Raw genomic sequence first — 13483 nt, forward strand, 5'->3', positions numbered from 1 at the left:
AGTATTTTAAAAGTCTGAAACCTTACTTCGAATAGTTCTTGAAAAGACTATGAGCATTCTAAAAAATGGTGTGCTAGGCTTTTAGTATTGCTGATAAAGCAGGTTGAAAGTATACTCAGTCTGTAATTAAACAAATGAAAAGCTGGAGATGAAATGCAGAAACACTTCAGCAGGTAAAAACTGCCTCTGTGTTCCTTGAGGACTAAGATGCAAAGCAGGAATCAAGGCAAACTCACTTTGTTGTCATACAAATTAAAAGATACATCAGCTGCAATGTCACCATTCTTGTTCATGGAAGATAATTCAGACATTACTGCAATAAAGAACTGTTTTAAGATGTACTGAACCAATTACAAATATAATTGTTAAGGTAGGCTGGTCAGTTCTTCTTTGTCAATTGTTTCCTACAGTTATTTTATAAAAAATAAGTCATAGGAAAAAGAGTTGCTTTTTCATTGCAAATTTGTCATGATATTCTACAGTGTGTAAATATAATTGGCTACAGCAGCTTTTGAAATTGAAGATCTTTTCTTTCATACAGTTACGTTTATTAATATGGACATGAGATTTTGATGGTGTGGCCTAAGATTTCACTAGAAAATTGGAGTAGGATGTCACACATACAAGCAAATATTTGTAAAACTTCCATGAAAGCAAATATGGTTTCGAAGATAGAGGCATGTAACCCAAAATTTAGTATTGGGTTTTGGTGAATTACAACTCCCTTTGTTGTTGCTGAAAGAAGAAAAGAATAGGGTGCTATCCTAATGGAATTACCAATTCTTCCTACTTTTGAAAATGTATTCTACTATGTGCTGTAGACTAAAGGTACAGATAGATACTCGTTCCCTGCGTGGGTATAGCATATGTAAATGCTAATGCACATACATTCATTTTTATCTAACAGAGGAGTGAACGATGCTGTTTTCTCTGAAGCCATATGTTTGTCACAGTGTTCCAGAAATAAAAATGCAATTTCATTGCTGCTGAATTTTACTTACAAAAACATTAACAAACAGATTCTTGATTGCTTTTTACTTCCTAAGGTGTGTTTTAGATTTTCTAGAACAACTTGCGTAACTGCAGTTATACTGTTGAGCAAATTCTAAAGATGCTGTAACAAGTTTGACCTTCCGTCATGCTCTTCCAAGAGCATATCTTACTTGAAAAAGAAATAATAATTCCCAAAAGTGTGTGCCAGACTACCTGTAGCAATAACCTTTTTTTTTAAAGAAGTACAAAAGGGAGAATTTTCAAATTTGAATAGTTGACTTTATAAGAGGATTTTCATTCTTCGTTGTACCTATGTTTTAACATCTAATCTAGATCATTGTAATTAGCAACCTTAATGTTATGATTGGGACTTGGAATAGTGTGTTGATGTTAAGCATATTATTTAGACGTCTACCTTATTTCCCTGATTGCACTAAAATTATTTCACTGGACAGACAGATTTTTAGACTTTGGGATTTTGGTTCAAGTTCACAACATAATATTTTAACTGCTTTGTCTCAGTGTTCTTTAAATTTCTATTATTAGAAAAATCCTTTCTAAAGCAAGACTCATTTAAAAATAGTTTACCAACCTTTCTCATAAATATTTTGCAGAAATGAAAAACAGTAATATAGCTCTCTCTGTGTTACACTATTGTACATCAGCTGATGCATGTGAATCCAATGGGATTTACTTTACTAAGACTATAATCCCTTGACTTGATTTGATAGATTGTATGTGGAGGCTTTAGGCAGAAGAATCAAGTACATACTTGGAATTACTTCTGATGTGGGTGGATACAGCAGGGATTTTCAGCAGCATATTTCTTAGAACAAAATGATTTCAGAAGTCCCAAGGACCAATAAAAGTAAAATTAAAAGCCTGAAATGCTTTGAGTGCTCAATTTCTTCTTTTTGCAATGATCGCTGCTTTTGATACGGTATGAGCTGTTAACTCTTCATGAAACCAGCCAAGCCAACACATAGTAAAATGATTAAATATGCCTCTCAATCTAAGGTAGCCCGAAGAGCATGGTTAGACTTGATAATTCCTATCCTTAAGCCTTCAACTGCGTATATGACTATTCAGTTATAAATCTGAATATGCACATCTGGTAATTCCTGAAGAAGGAGGACTATATTATTGGTCAGGTTTGCTGTTCTTTATGCAGTGAGTGGGAGTTCGTCTTCTTTTTGCTTCTTTTCCTCTCAGTTAATATAAATGGTCTTATTTCCATTTTGCCATTCTCCAGCTAGCTGATGTATGGCCATCTAATATCCTAATGAGAGAAAATAAAAGAAGAGCAGAATCCTTGCAAGTTTAGATTTCTTATCAATATTAGGCTGCTTGCTTTCTGATGCTTTTCTGTGAGAATTTGTGAAACGCACTCACTTGCTCGAGAATCAATGACCAATAAACATGTATATCTTTACAACTGTCAGCCAAACTTTTTTGTTACGTCAGTGAAAGCCTTTTAAAATTAGGTGTGGGTGTGCTACGTATCTTGCAGAGGCTTTGTGTATGAAAATCACTCTAGTTGAAGCCTGGGTGTTGCATTTATTCTTTATTCAGGTCAGAAAGTACCGCTGATGTTTGCCAACCCTAAGCTTTCAGGATTTGAGCTGGGCTGGTTTACAGCCCATGAGTGTATTTATCAGAAGAAAAAAACACAAAGGAGAGGAAAATGTATTTTACACTTTTTTTTTTAAATTATTGGATGTCTGTTTTATGGGCAGTGGAGGTTTTTACCTCCTCACTTGTTGGAATGCAGTTTTCAACCGTATTAGGTGATAATGCAGCATCAGTATTTGATTCCAGGTTATTTTATTAAAACTGACTGATGAAATGCTTTTTGGAAATGAAGAATTCTTTGTTAGGAGAGTCACTAGAAGCTAGCTGTAGTTACTCTTCTTAAGTACAGACAAATTTCCTCTAATTTGGGGAATTTAAATTATAAGTCATTCCAAATAGGTGATCTATCATCATAACTGTTGACAAGTTAGTTATTGTGGTCAGGAATCATGTCCTACTGTATTAACACTGAAGAATAAAATGAAGTTGTTATGATTATTATACCTGGACTCAGAGGTTTTTTGACATATTCAGCAAAGTATAAAAGCAAGTATGCATTGATCAATTCCTTTAGGACACACAGACACTACAAAATGTGTAGTATAAATGCTTTGGTTGGTTGAGAGTGGCTTTTAAATGGGGAATTATGTAAATTTCTGATAGAGACAAGTTTGCTTAGTAAAACAAGAAAATGCAGAACATGACTGTGCTATTGGGACTTTCCTGTAACTTTTGGTAGGAAGGGTCCATTCTCTTATCTCACAGTGTCATACAATAAGACCCTTAAATCTGGTCCAGATTGTAGGAGTTGGAAAGGTGGTAGAAACAGTGACATACGGTGTCCTTCTGTGCTTTTGCTTCATGAGTGGGACAGCTAATGACATCTACCAAATGTAAAGTACTGTACACTTTCTCATGAGGGAGGCAACTTATATAGAATATACTGTCATAATTTAATGTGTTTGTGTCTTCAGATGTTGAAATTCATGTTTATTCAACATCTTTGTTTTCTTTTGTGGTAGCTTCAAAAATAACAGTTTTGATAATATTACCTGTAATAAAAAAATCTGGAGGTGAAAAACTGGATTTTGCGTAACAGTCCAAAGAGAAGTGCACAAACAGGGTGATTAAATTATGTTAGACGAAGTAGCACTAATACTAATAGCTAACAATGATGGCAAATCAATGCTGATTTGTGTTTGATAGCATGTGGTAAAAGTTCTGTATCACCATTATGTGAAGAAGATACGTGTGAAAGCAGCCTATATTCATCTCAGCAGACACTGCAGGAAAAATAAATTTCTTAAAACTAGATTACAGTAAAGATTATTAATGATCAGAAATATTGCTGCTATTTCCGATGTGGAAAGATTGCATCCTTCAGGACCGAAATGGATACATGCTATGAAATGTTCTGATTGCTTCACCTTGGAGTCTGCATCTAGTCCCACCTGGGAAATGTATTTCAATCTAGAAACCTAACTAAATCATGGAAAATATTGGCATTCTGCTAAATGAGACCCTTCCCCTCTATCCTCTTCTGGAACCATGGTGAAGATGAGCTTAGAGGAAATCATGCGTGCTTTGCCCCTGATTTAATTGAAATGATGCTTAACTTCCAAACTGCATTATGCCATTATGCAGTATGGGAAAGGCTGCCTTAAAATTGTCCATTTTAAAGATTGTTCCCATAAGCATTTGCTTCTGCATAGTAAGCTAGATGAAATTTCAACTGATCAAGTATTGTGGTTTCACCCAGCAGGTGGTTGAGCACCACACGGTCATTTGCTCACTCCCCCTCCTTCCCAGTGCAGAGGGGGAGAGAATCAGGAAAAAAACAGTGGAACTAGTGGGTTGAGATAAAACTATTTCCTAAGCCAGAGAAAAAGCAAAGGATCATAGTTATGACTATATATAAATATGGATGGATGGATGTACATAGCAAGTGATACACAAACAAGTGATACCACCCCTTAACCAATGCCCAGCTCAGCCCCTAGCAGCAGAGAATGAGATGAATTCCCACACATTCAGTACTCTCCTTCTGCATGATGTCATATGATACGGCATATTCCTTCAACCAGTTTAAGTCAGCTGTCCTAGTTCTGTTCCCTCTCAGCTCCTTGGACCCTTCACTGTGAATGGTCATAGCTCTGTACAACACTGTTTAGCAGCAAGTAGAAACATCAGTGTGTTCGCAACACTGTTTTTCCCCTAGAACCAAAACATAGCATCATACCAGACACTCTAAAGACAATTCCATCTCAGCTGAAACTGAAAAACGAGAAGTATGGCTATTTTGTTAATTTTACATAGATTTACAGCCTCCATGGCTAAGACTATCTAAGAGCCTAAGTCACAGACAGGAATGGTATTATGCAAGGGACTGTATAATCAGACTTAAAAACTGTTTCTAGACCCAAACGAGGTAGGAACAGTATATGAGGAATATCAGCATAGATCTGTCAGTGCTGAACGCCTAACGGGAAACTGCTTGGTAGAATTAATGATCTCTGAGATAGATCTGAGATGTATAATTAAATCTTCCAATTTATTGCGGTAAGCATCTGAGCTGAAGCCTCTCTTGGTTCCCAAGTCTAGTCTTAGTTCAGTGCCATTTCTTTTAGCTGATAGATCTGCAGACCCATAAAGGTTTGTGCTTCAATTAAGAATCCTGGGCAGTGTGTGACAGAGGCTATGTATCTCTTCCAGCCTCTTATACTCTGCATTAGCAGAGTGAAAAAATTGAGATTAATGAGCAAAGGGGCTTAGTAAAATTAGTGATCTATTTTTGCCATTGACTTCCATGAAGTGGATGAAATTGTGCGCCACGTTTCTGTGTTGCTTCTCTGCATACCATATTTTTTTTGTTACTTCACCTGGATACAGTTCTGTTAATAGTAGGTACATTGTCGCCTTGCTGTTCAGCCTGTCAGCCTTATTGGCACTTTCCCTCAGTCCCGTTTGTCCATATTGAGCAGCTGCTCTGGATTGTTAATTTGCTAAGATTGCAAGCTCTTTGGTAGTGGAATTGCTTCTTTGTTGTAAGTGTACCTTTTAATCTGCTGCAATGGAGTTATAGTCTCAAACGTTGTATTGCATTGTCTCTCAGAAGATATTATTTCTATTTATGCTTGTATATAGACAAGAAAAAGCAAATACTGTGTAGCCCTGCAAGGTTCTGGCTCTCACCTGCTTTTTGCAGTAGGTGACATGCAGTTCCTGCTAGACCATGTGTTCAAAAGTAGTCAGGATTGAAGGATAGGTAGAATTTGGGTTACCTTTAGCAGTCACGTCTGTTTGTGGCTATCTTTGGTACTTTCTTTACCACAGACCACATGGCTTTGAAAGTGGGAAAAAAAGAATGCTGGCCAAGAACTTCTCTTTGCATGTTTCTCCTTTTATATTAATTTTGCTGTGGTAATAAGTTTTTGTTGTTTTTTCTTTTGTGTTTTGTTTCAACCTTTCCTTTCAAAGTTAGAAGACCAGAAGGTAGCAGTGCTTAGTGATCTTATTTGCTTACAGTTCCTACATCTGCTATTTTTTTCTGAGTTTTATAACATTCCTAAAATTAACACCATACTTCTGTCCAATTTGTTTGTTCTTGAGTACTGTATTTCTTATGTACTCTCACATTCTTTTTAATGAAAAGATCTATTTAGCGACTATGAGAACTAATGAAATTTCTTTTGCTTTCACAGTCAGTATTCACCAGCTTTTATTTAGTCTGACAATGCATCAGAGTTCTGATGTAGCATCGGGAATAATACAGTCCAGCGTTTTGAATAGTGGGTGTTTTTAGTTTAGGATGTTGCTGTACTGTCTAGGAGGGAGTTGTCATATTAGTTTTGAATAGGTCTGCTGATACCTATCTGTGTATATCTGTACACTTATGTCTTCTGAAGTATAGGTGCGTAGATAAAAATAATAATAGCTTTTGTCTATGATTGTAATGGAAAATTCATGTATATAGTCACTGAAGTTTATCTAGCAGTTACTAAAAAAACTTAGAATTTTAAGTACAATCTAATTAATCTGTGCTTGATGGGCATGTTAATGATGTGAATCTTTACCATCTGCTGGCAGTCTCTAGCTCCCATTTCAGTTATCAGTTAGTTTGGAATTGAAAAGCTAAGAATGAGTGGTGTGCTAAACACCATTCAAAAAGTTCTCACTTCTGGTGGTAGATCTAGTGAAGATAATTTGCTTTGCTTCTGGACATCTGAGCACACTGGTCAGTGATGACTGGCACATCTCCATCCTTCACAAAGGACAGTTCTTCATTTGCATCTCTGTTGTAGAGCATGTCCTCAATGTTGACCAGAATGTCTGGTCACCCCTTTTTGAGGTGGGAATAATCAGTCCCTTTGTCCAGAACTGCTTGCTGTTCATTCTTTATCTATGCAGAAACAACTGGGAGTATTTTCACAGAAGAGAGGATTCATTTTCTGAACAATCCAAGTCCCACCAACTTTGCCTGCTCCAACCTTGGCTGCATCAGGGAGGTCCTGGTGTGTTCTTCTCCAGCATATCTGGTTTTACTTTAAGGTCTGACTCTGCTGTGTTGTTGTCAAAGCTACCAAGTGTGGAGCCTAGCTAAGGTCTATTGTTACTCAAAACAAGTTGAGAAGGAGAATACTATGGTAAAGCCAAACATCTTTGTAGAAGCAAATATCTCCTCGTATACAAAGAGCAGAGACAATACTAGCCATGACTTTTGAGTTATTCCAGCCTACCATTTATTCCTTATTATTTTCTGTTTGGGGACGGAGGGTGGGGATGGGGAGTGGAACCAGAGGAGGTCTTTTCCTGCATAGTATGCTTTACACATTTTTTCTGAAAGCTTTCAAGGATGTAATTAATTATAAAATAGAAATAGAGAAAGAGAGTATGTGAGAATATACTATAATAGAGAAAGCAAGTATGTGAAGTGAAGGTGCAGTGAAAGCTTGTTAGTACAGACAGCAGAAACCTGTCCATTCCCTAGGCCAACTTTTACACCAGGCATTTTACACCAAAACATGGTTGAGTATTGAAAAGTGCAAGGTGGAAAGAAACTACTGTAGGCAAGGAACAGGCCAGGGTAGTGGTGTAACAATTTTTATTGCATGTCTTTGTGGTCTTAGATAGAAGATGCTGATCTCTGGTGCTCGTTTTGGGAACTGTGTAATGCATCACATTTCCAGATAATTTTTGAGAGTCCAGAAGAAAATACTATAAACAAAGTCTTCTTCAAAATCAGTTGGCAGATTTAGTTCTGTGACAGAAAGCATTCCTGAAATGTTTTGGGGTTCCTTTTTTCAGAAAGAATGATCAAGCATAAATGTTTTGTGGAAAGAGAAGCACATCCTGGCATTTTGATGTGTTTGGTTTTTAAAAACAAAGTGATTAGGAAATCAGTAGATTTTCAGTTCTGTTTTGAACAAATACATTACATAGCTATTTATCTGAAGTCTTGTACCTGTAGTTGTACAGAGTTCACACGCGTGGAGTTAAATACACCTCTGCACCTGCACATCTCTGGTCACCAAAGTTCTCTTCATACACAACTGGGCATCTCTGTGTATCCAACCAAGCCATCAACATTAGCTACTGATTATGTGGATCTGACTAAATATGTTGCTTAGATTCCATTAAAGTTAATTACTGATTAAAAATTGATGAAGTTCTGAGAACCATAGAAGTTTGCTGAGTGATCCCTGGGGCTTTACATTTTTCCTTTATTCCTCTTCTTATTCTTTTTTTTTGCAGCTATCTTGAAACTGTTTCTGTAGTTATCTCTCCTTTTTTCCTTTCAGCTTACCAAAACTTCTTTTCCTTGATGTTACTTTCATAGAGACTGCTGCTTTAATACAAAATTTTCATTGTGACTTTCACTGCTGCAATCAAGTGGCTAATTGAGCAGTTTATAATGTGTATGCCTAATTGCTTCTGCAAGAGGTTAACTGTGAAAAGCATGGAAAATTAACACACAAAATGTTGCCTAGGTTACCTTTTACTAAGTAAAGCCTCAGAGATTTTGTTTACTTTGCTGTTCATGGGCAATGAAACTCCTGAAGATGTGTTAATATGAAAATTCCTTCAGTACTGAGTTGTAGATATCAACTACAGTGTCATATGCCATACTTCAAAACACGCGTCCATGAAATAGAATAGAGAATCTGTTTGGGGTTCAGCCTGTAGTAAAGAATACATAATTGCAGTTACACTTGGTGTTTTTTTTCCTTCTGTCTGGAAATGCAGAGCAGCAGTTTAGTTTTTTGGACTGAATATATTAAATATCTGTGATAAAAATAGTATAATGCTAATACTAGACTGAGAACACCTCAAATGTTCTTTTCACAGAATAAACAGATGCACCCCTTTGCTCTTTCTAATAATATAGAGGCTTCAGAACAGCATTCATGCCAAAAAAAATTGCAGAGCGCTGATCCATATGTAAGGGAGTTTGCAGTTGTTCCTGGACTCTGCACTGTGTGAAATGGAAAACAATGTAGTGTAAGATCAAATCCAACAGAAACCTAGAGAAAAATTAACTTCTGAAGAGTTTTGTCAGAGTTATCATTTGTTCTTGTTTTGTTTTTTTTTTTAATAGAAGTATTTAATATCATCATTTTATTAGTAATATACAGCTACAACAAAACTAGACAGGCCAGAAACAATGCTGTGAATGTAATAGGAAACTTACCATCCCTGTATGTGTTTAAGAACTGTTAGGATGTGGTGCTCACGGACATGATTTAGAGGAGAGATGTTAGAGTTAGGTTATGTATGCGTATGGTTAAGTTGTGGTTGGACCTGAGCAATTCCATGATGCTGTGATTTTTAAAAATATTTTTGGATGAGTAAATATTGATGACTAAAAAAAAGTTGACATTATAAGATGTGTGGGGAAGTGCTGTGTCTGGCACATCATTCTTTCAGTATGTAAATGTGTTTTCTGTATACCTTCCCACCTTCTAGTTACTACAGTGGTAAAAAAAATAAGCTGTTTGTATGTGCTGTTGACGAGTAGAGCCCTGTACAGTGCTCTCATGAAGGGAGGACCTGCTTTCATGAAGGGAGGAACATTTCTTGTGCTGAACTTTTTCTCCTTTGTATTCAAACTGTTATCCTTCTCTGATTCCTTACAATGTACCACATCTATGATGTACCACTTTCCAATTTCTAAAACACACTCGCTTTATATAGCTTGCTTGACTACAGGCTCTGTTTGCTTTTAGATTAGTCATGTTTTGTATTGTTTCTTTCATACTGATGAGAGACCTGTCTTCAAGCCAATACTCTCCATCTTTATGAAGCTGAACAGTAAACCAAGTAGATATCTGTATTATCTATGATGGGCTTATATGATATTGTACTGATTTTGCATAATTACAGTGGACTAAATGATCGTGTTTGAAATACAAGCTTTCTTTTCATTACTCACAAATGCTCAAGTAACTTCTATTTAGCAGTTACAAACACAGTACTTGAAGAAATGTAATACCTCTGTTAATTTTAATTCTTGTGTGTGTGTTTTTTCCTCATAGGTTTTAGCAATTCTGAACGCATGTGTGACAAAGAGTTCATAATACGCAGAGCAGCCACTAATCGTGTCCTGAATGTCTTACGTCACTGGGTCTCCAAGCACTCTCAGGTATTCTTGTGTTGCACTTTTCTTTCCAAAAGTATTGCGTAAGTGGAAAAATGCTGTCTGACTTCATTGAACAAATGCAGTTTATGTACTTTGAGTCTCTCTACAAAATACGGTGGGGCTGTTAAGTTACTTTGATTGAATGTGTTGAATTACTTGCGATGCATAAAGATATTTGCATAAAGAACATATATATTTGTTCTGAAGCGTATCTGGAAAGATGCACCAGTCCATCATTTTTGTCACTCTACAGTCCAATTCTATGAATCTGATCACAAAATGGAGTAACTAGTAGAATTTCTTACATAGCAGTGTCTTTTAAGCTGCTAGGTAAGAGGTATGTTGGAAGATCTTGCATGCATCCAGCAGACTATGAGAGAAATTACTGAAAGAAACAATGAATGGAAGAATGAAAACAGAGACAGAAAAAATGAGGAAACTTGCAAGAGAGCATTATGGAAGCATATGAAACATCTTGACTGCTTTGTTGTTCCATATTAATAATCAAGAACACGTGATCAAAGCAGGGTTTATTGCACAGCTGACTGCAGCACTCTCCTGTATTAAACACTATTCCCTTTTTGTCCTCAGAATGGATTTAGTTTTAATAGAGATCAGATGTGCTAGTGAATGAAGCCAGTAGAAAATACAAGTGTGAAAACTGATTGTATTTGAAAAGCTGAATAGCCAAAGAGGAGGTTTTGACATTGTACTGTACATGCTATGTCTGTGCTATAGCTATCAGTAAGTGAGTGCTATGAGTCAACCTTCCATGCTGATTAAATGACAGAGTCACCAGACTTTTGTCTGCATTAAGTAAATCTCTACAATTTATTAAACTGATGTTTAGTTTCAGGGCTGACCCTGATTGAGTTCTGATGATTCCCTAGAATAAACACAGAGTAACTATGAAGAGTGTAAGCACTCTCCGTCAGTGTGTCACTTTAACAAAAATATTCTTTCTCTCCTGGAAATGAAGACATTATTTGTTCAAGGCCTCTAATCAAGGTCAAAGGCCTCCAGTAATATGCAAAAATACAATATTGTCCTGATTATTTTTGCACCTACTTTTACAGAAAATTACACAATTAGTATTTTTTTAAAACTATTGTAGGAATTAAGGTAGTGGACGAAAGTCCAAAACAATGAATTTTCGAAGAGGAAGCTGTTAATTGAGCTCCCTAATCATTACTGCCTTTTGTTTTTTTCTCTTGCAAGGATGGCAGATTTTAATTCTCTCTCTCTCTCTTAACCCACTATTCCAGTAAAGCAAATATTTTAAAATGCAAGGACTTTGGCACAAAAAGTAATGAATGCTGCAGTAACAAAGCATGTAATCAGCTGTTTGTGTTGTTTCTTGAGAGACAAGGGACAAAGGAAGGACACAAGACTTTAGCAAAACAGAAATGACTGGCTAGTTTCTGCCAAATAAACCAAGATCAGCACTGCTTTAAGGAAGGCGAGAGAAGAATTACTGTCCAGCCAAACAGTATGAAATATTGCCAGTGAAGAAAGATAGTCCTTGGAGAGCAGTAGCTTAGAGCCTCATTTTACAGTAAGAACACAAACTGCAAACCAGAGAACCCTTAGCCACCAGTGTCTGCTGAAGAAATGCAGATTTCCAAAATGACAAAACAGTTGAAGCACAAGAATTCCGTGGAATCAACAGACATGCCAAAAACTTCATTACATTTTAAGGTATTTGCATCATTCACAGGCCATCAGCGTACCTGGGACATCTTTCACCTTCATCCACAGAAATGGGCAGGTTTTATTTGCTTAAAAAAAGAGATAGCAAGGAAAACAGTTGACAAAATAAGTTGGTATTTGCAGAGATAAGCAAGTCACTCAGTGTGTTTTCTTGATAGCATTTTCCAGACTTTTTCTGCCAAAATGCCATTTCCTCGTGAGTGGATAAAAAGATGTAAAGGCATTAGATGGCTGAATTGTGTAGCATTGTTCAGCTTTCTCTTTAGAGTGCTGGATGCACATGTGCTTAGTGTTGCAGCATATGACTGTCTCTGCAGGATGTGATTAACTCAGTACACGTGTTCTCTGATCCACCAATGATAGTAATTTATTTACAAGTTATTTATTTGCCTGAATGATGGTACTGATTCATAGTGTTTCAGTGCCAAGGGTACACAAGGTGTTGCACAGTCATAAAACAGTATGTAGCCTATGTTCAGAAATGTTCAGCCATCTGTCATAAGTGTGCTTACAAAGTTTACAAGTTACTTATTCCCTACCCTCCATTCCTCCCTCTGGATCCCTTTGGTTCATTTTAGTGTTCTACTCTCCAGTGTATAATAACACAGGTCAAGGTTAGTGCATGAACCAAGGGAGAGAGATACTGTCCAAACAAATGTTTCAAAGCTTTGTATTTCCTCACTTTCCTCCATCCAGTTCTTGGCTTGGTCTTGAAGATGTTTTATCTGCTGGGCTATGGAATTAATTAGCTTTCTACAACATTTTGCAGTTGTGTCAAAACCACAGTTGGGGAAGATTAGGTATTTTTTAAGCACGTGTTTTTAAAAACTTGTCTGATCATGGATGCCGTTTAATATATAAACTTGTCTGTGTGCAGAAAACAGAATCATTAAAACAAATATTTCAGCCTATTCAGAGAGAATATGCGTTCATGAAGCAGTTCTGTTATCTAGAAATGATCCTAAATAATGTTTAGAAAAAGGACTAATTATTTTTAAAAGTTGGGTCATTCACTGTGTAGGGCCCTCACTTAAATTCTGTGTAAATATATTGCAATGCCAGATCTGCAGCCCTTTGAGAATGGCAGAAGGAACTAATTAATGTCTCCGAGAGCTCCCAAGGCACAGACAAAAATTTGGAACAAACTTACTCATGTAATGTGATATATAGTTTCTGCTCTTTGTTTTTACCACACTGGGCAAGGGAAATCAAACTTGTATTGCTGACCTTTCCCTTTCCCTTTCCCTTTCCCTTTCCCTTTCCCTTTCCCTTTCCCTTTCCCTTTCCCTTTCCCTTTCCCTTTCCCTTTCCCTTTCCCTTTCCCTTTCCCTTTCCCTTTCCCTTTCCCTTTCCCTTTCCCTTTCCCTTTCCCTTTCCCTTTCCCTTTCCCTTTCCCTTTCCCTTTCTCTTTCCCTTCCCCTTCCCCTTCCCCTTCCCCTTCCCCTTCCCCTTCCCCATCCCCTTCCCCATCCCCTTTTCCTTCCCCTTCCCCATCCCCTTTTCCTTCCCCATCCCCTTTTCCTTCCCCATCCCCTTTTACTTCCCCTTCCCCTTCCCCTTCCCCTTCCCCTT

The 13483-nt window shown here is 37.0% G+C and overlaps 1 protein-coding gene across 4 annotated transcripts in view; it reads left to right on the forward strand.

Annotated features, from left to right (window-relative positions):
- The window catches only part of RASGRF2 (Ras protein specific guanine nucleotide releasing factor 2), a 124021-nt gene that overhangs the window by 80247 nt on the left and 30291 nt on the right, over positions 1–13483 (forward strand). For all 4 annotated transcript variants that reach the window (XM_052700508.1, XM_052700510.1, XM_052700511.1 and 1 more), the window contains exon 18: positions 10098–10204. In XM_052700508.1, coding sequence (XP_052556468.1) covers positions 10098–10204 — 107 coding nt within the window. The remainder of the gene's footprint in view (positions 1–10097; positions 10205–13483) is intronic.

Source organism: Tympanuchus pallidicinctus, unplaced genomic scaffold, assembly GCF_026119805.1.
Source record: "Tympanuchus pallidicinctus isolate F22 unplaced genomic scaffold, pur_lepc_1.0 scaffold4, whole genome shotgun sequence".
Lineage (NCBI taxonomy): Eukaryota > Metazoa > Chordata > Aves > Galliformes > Phasianidae > Tympanuchus > Tympanuchus pallidicinctus.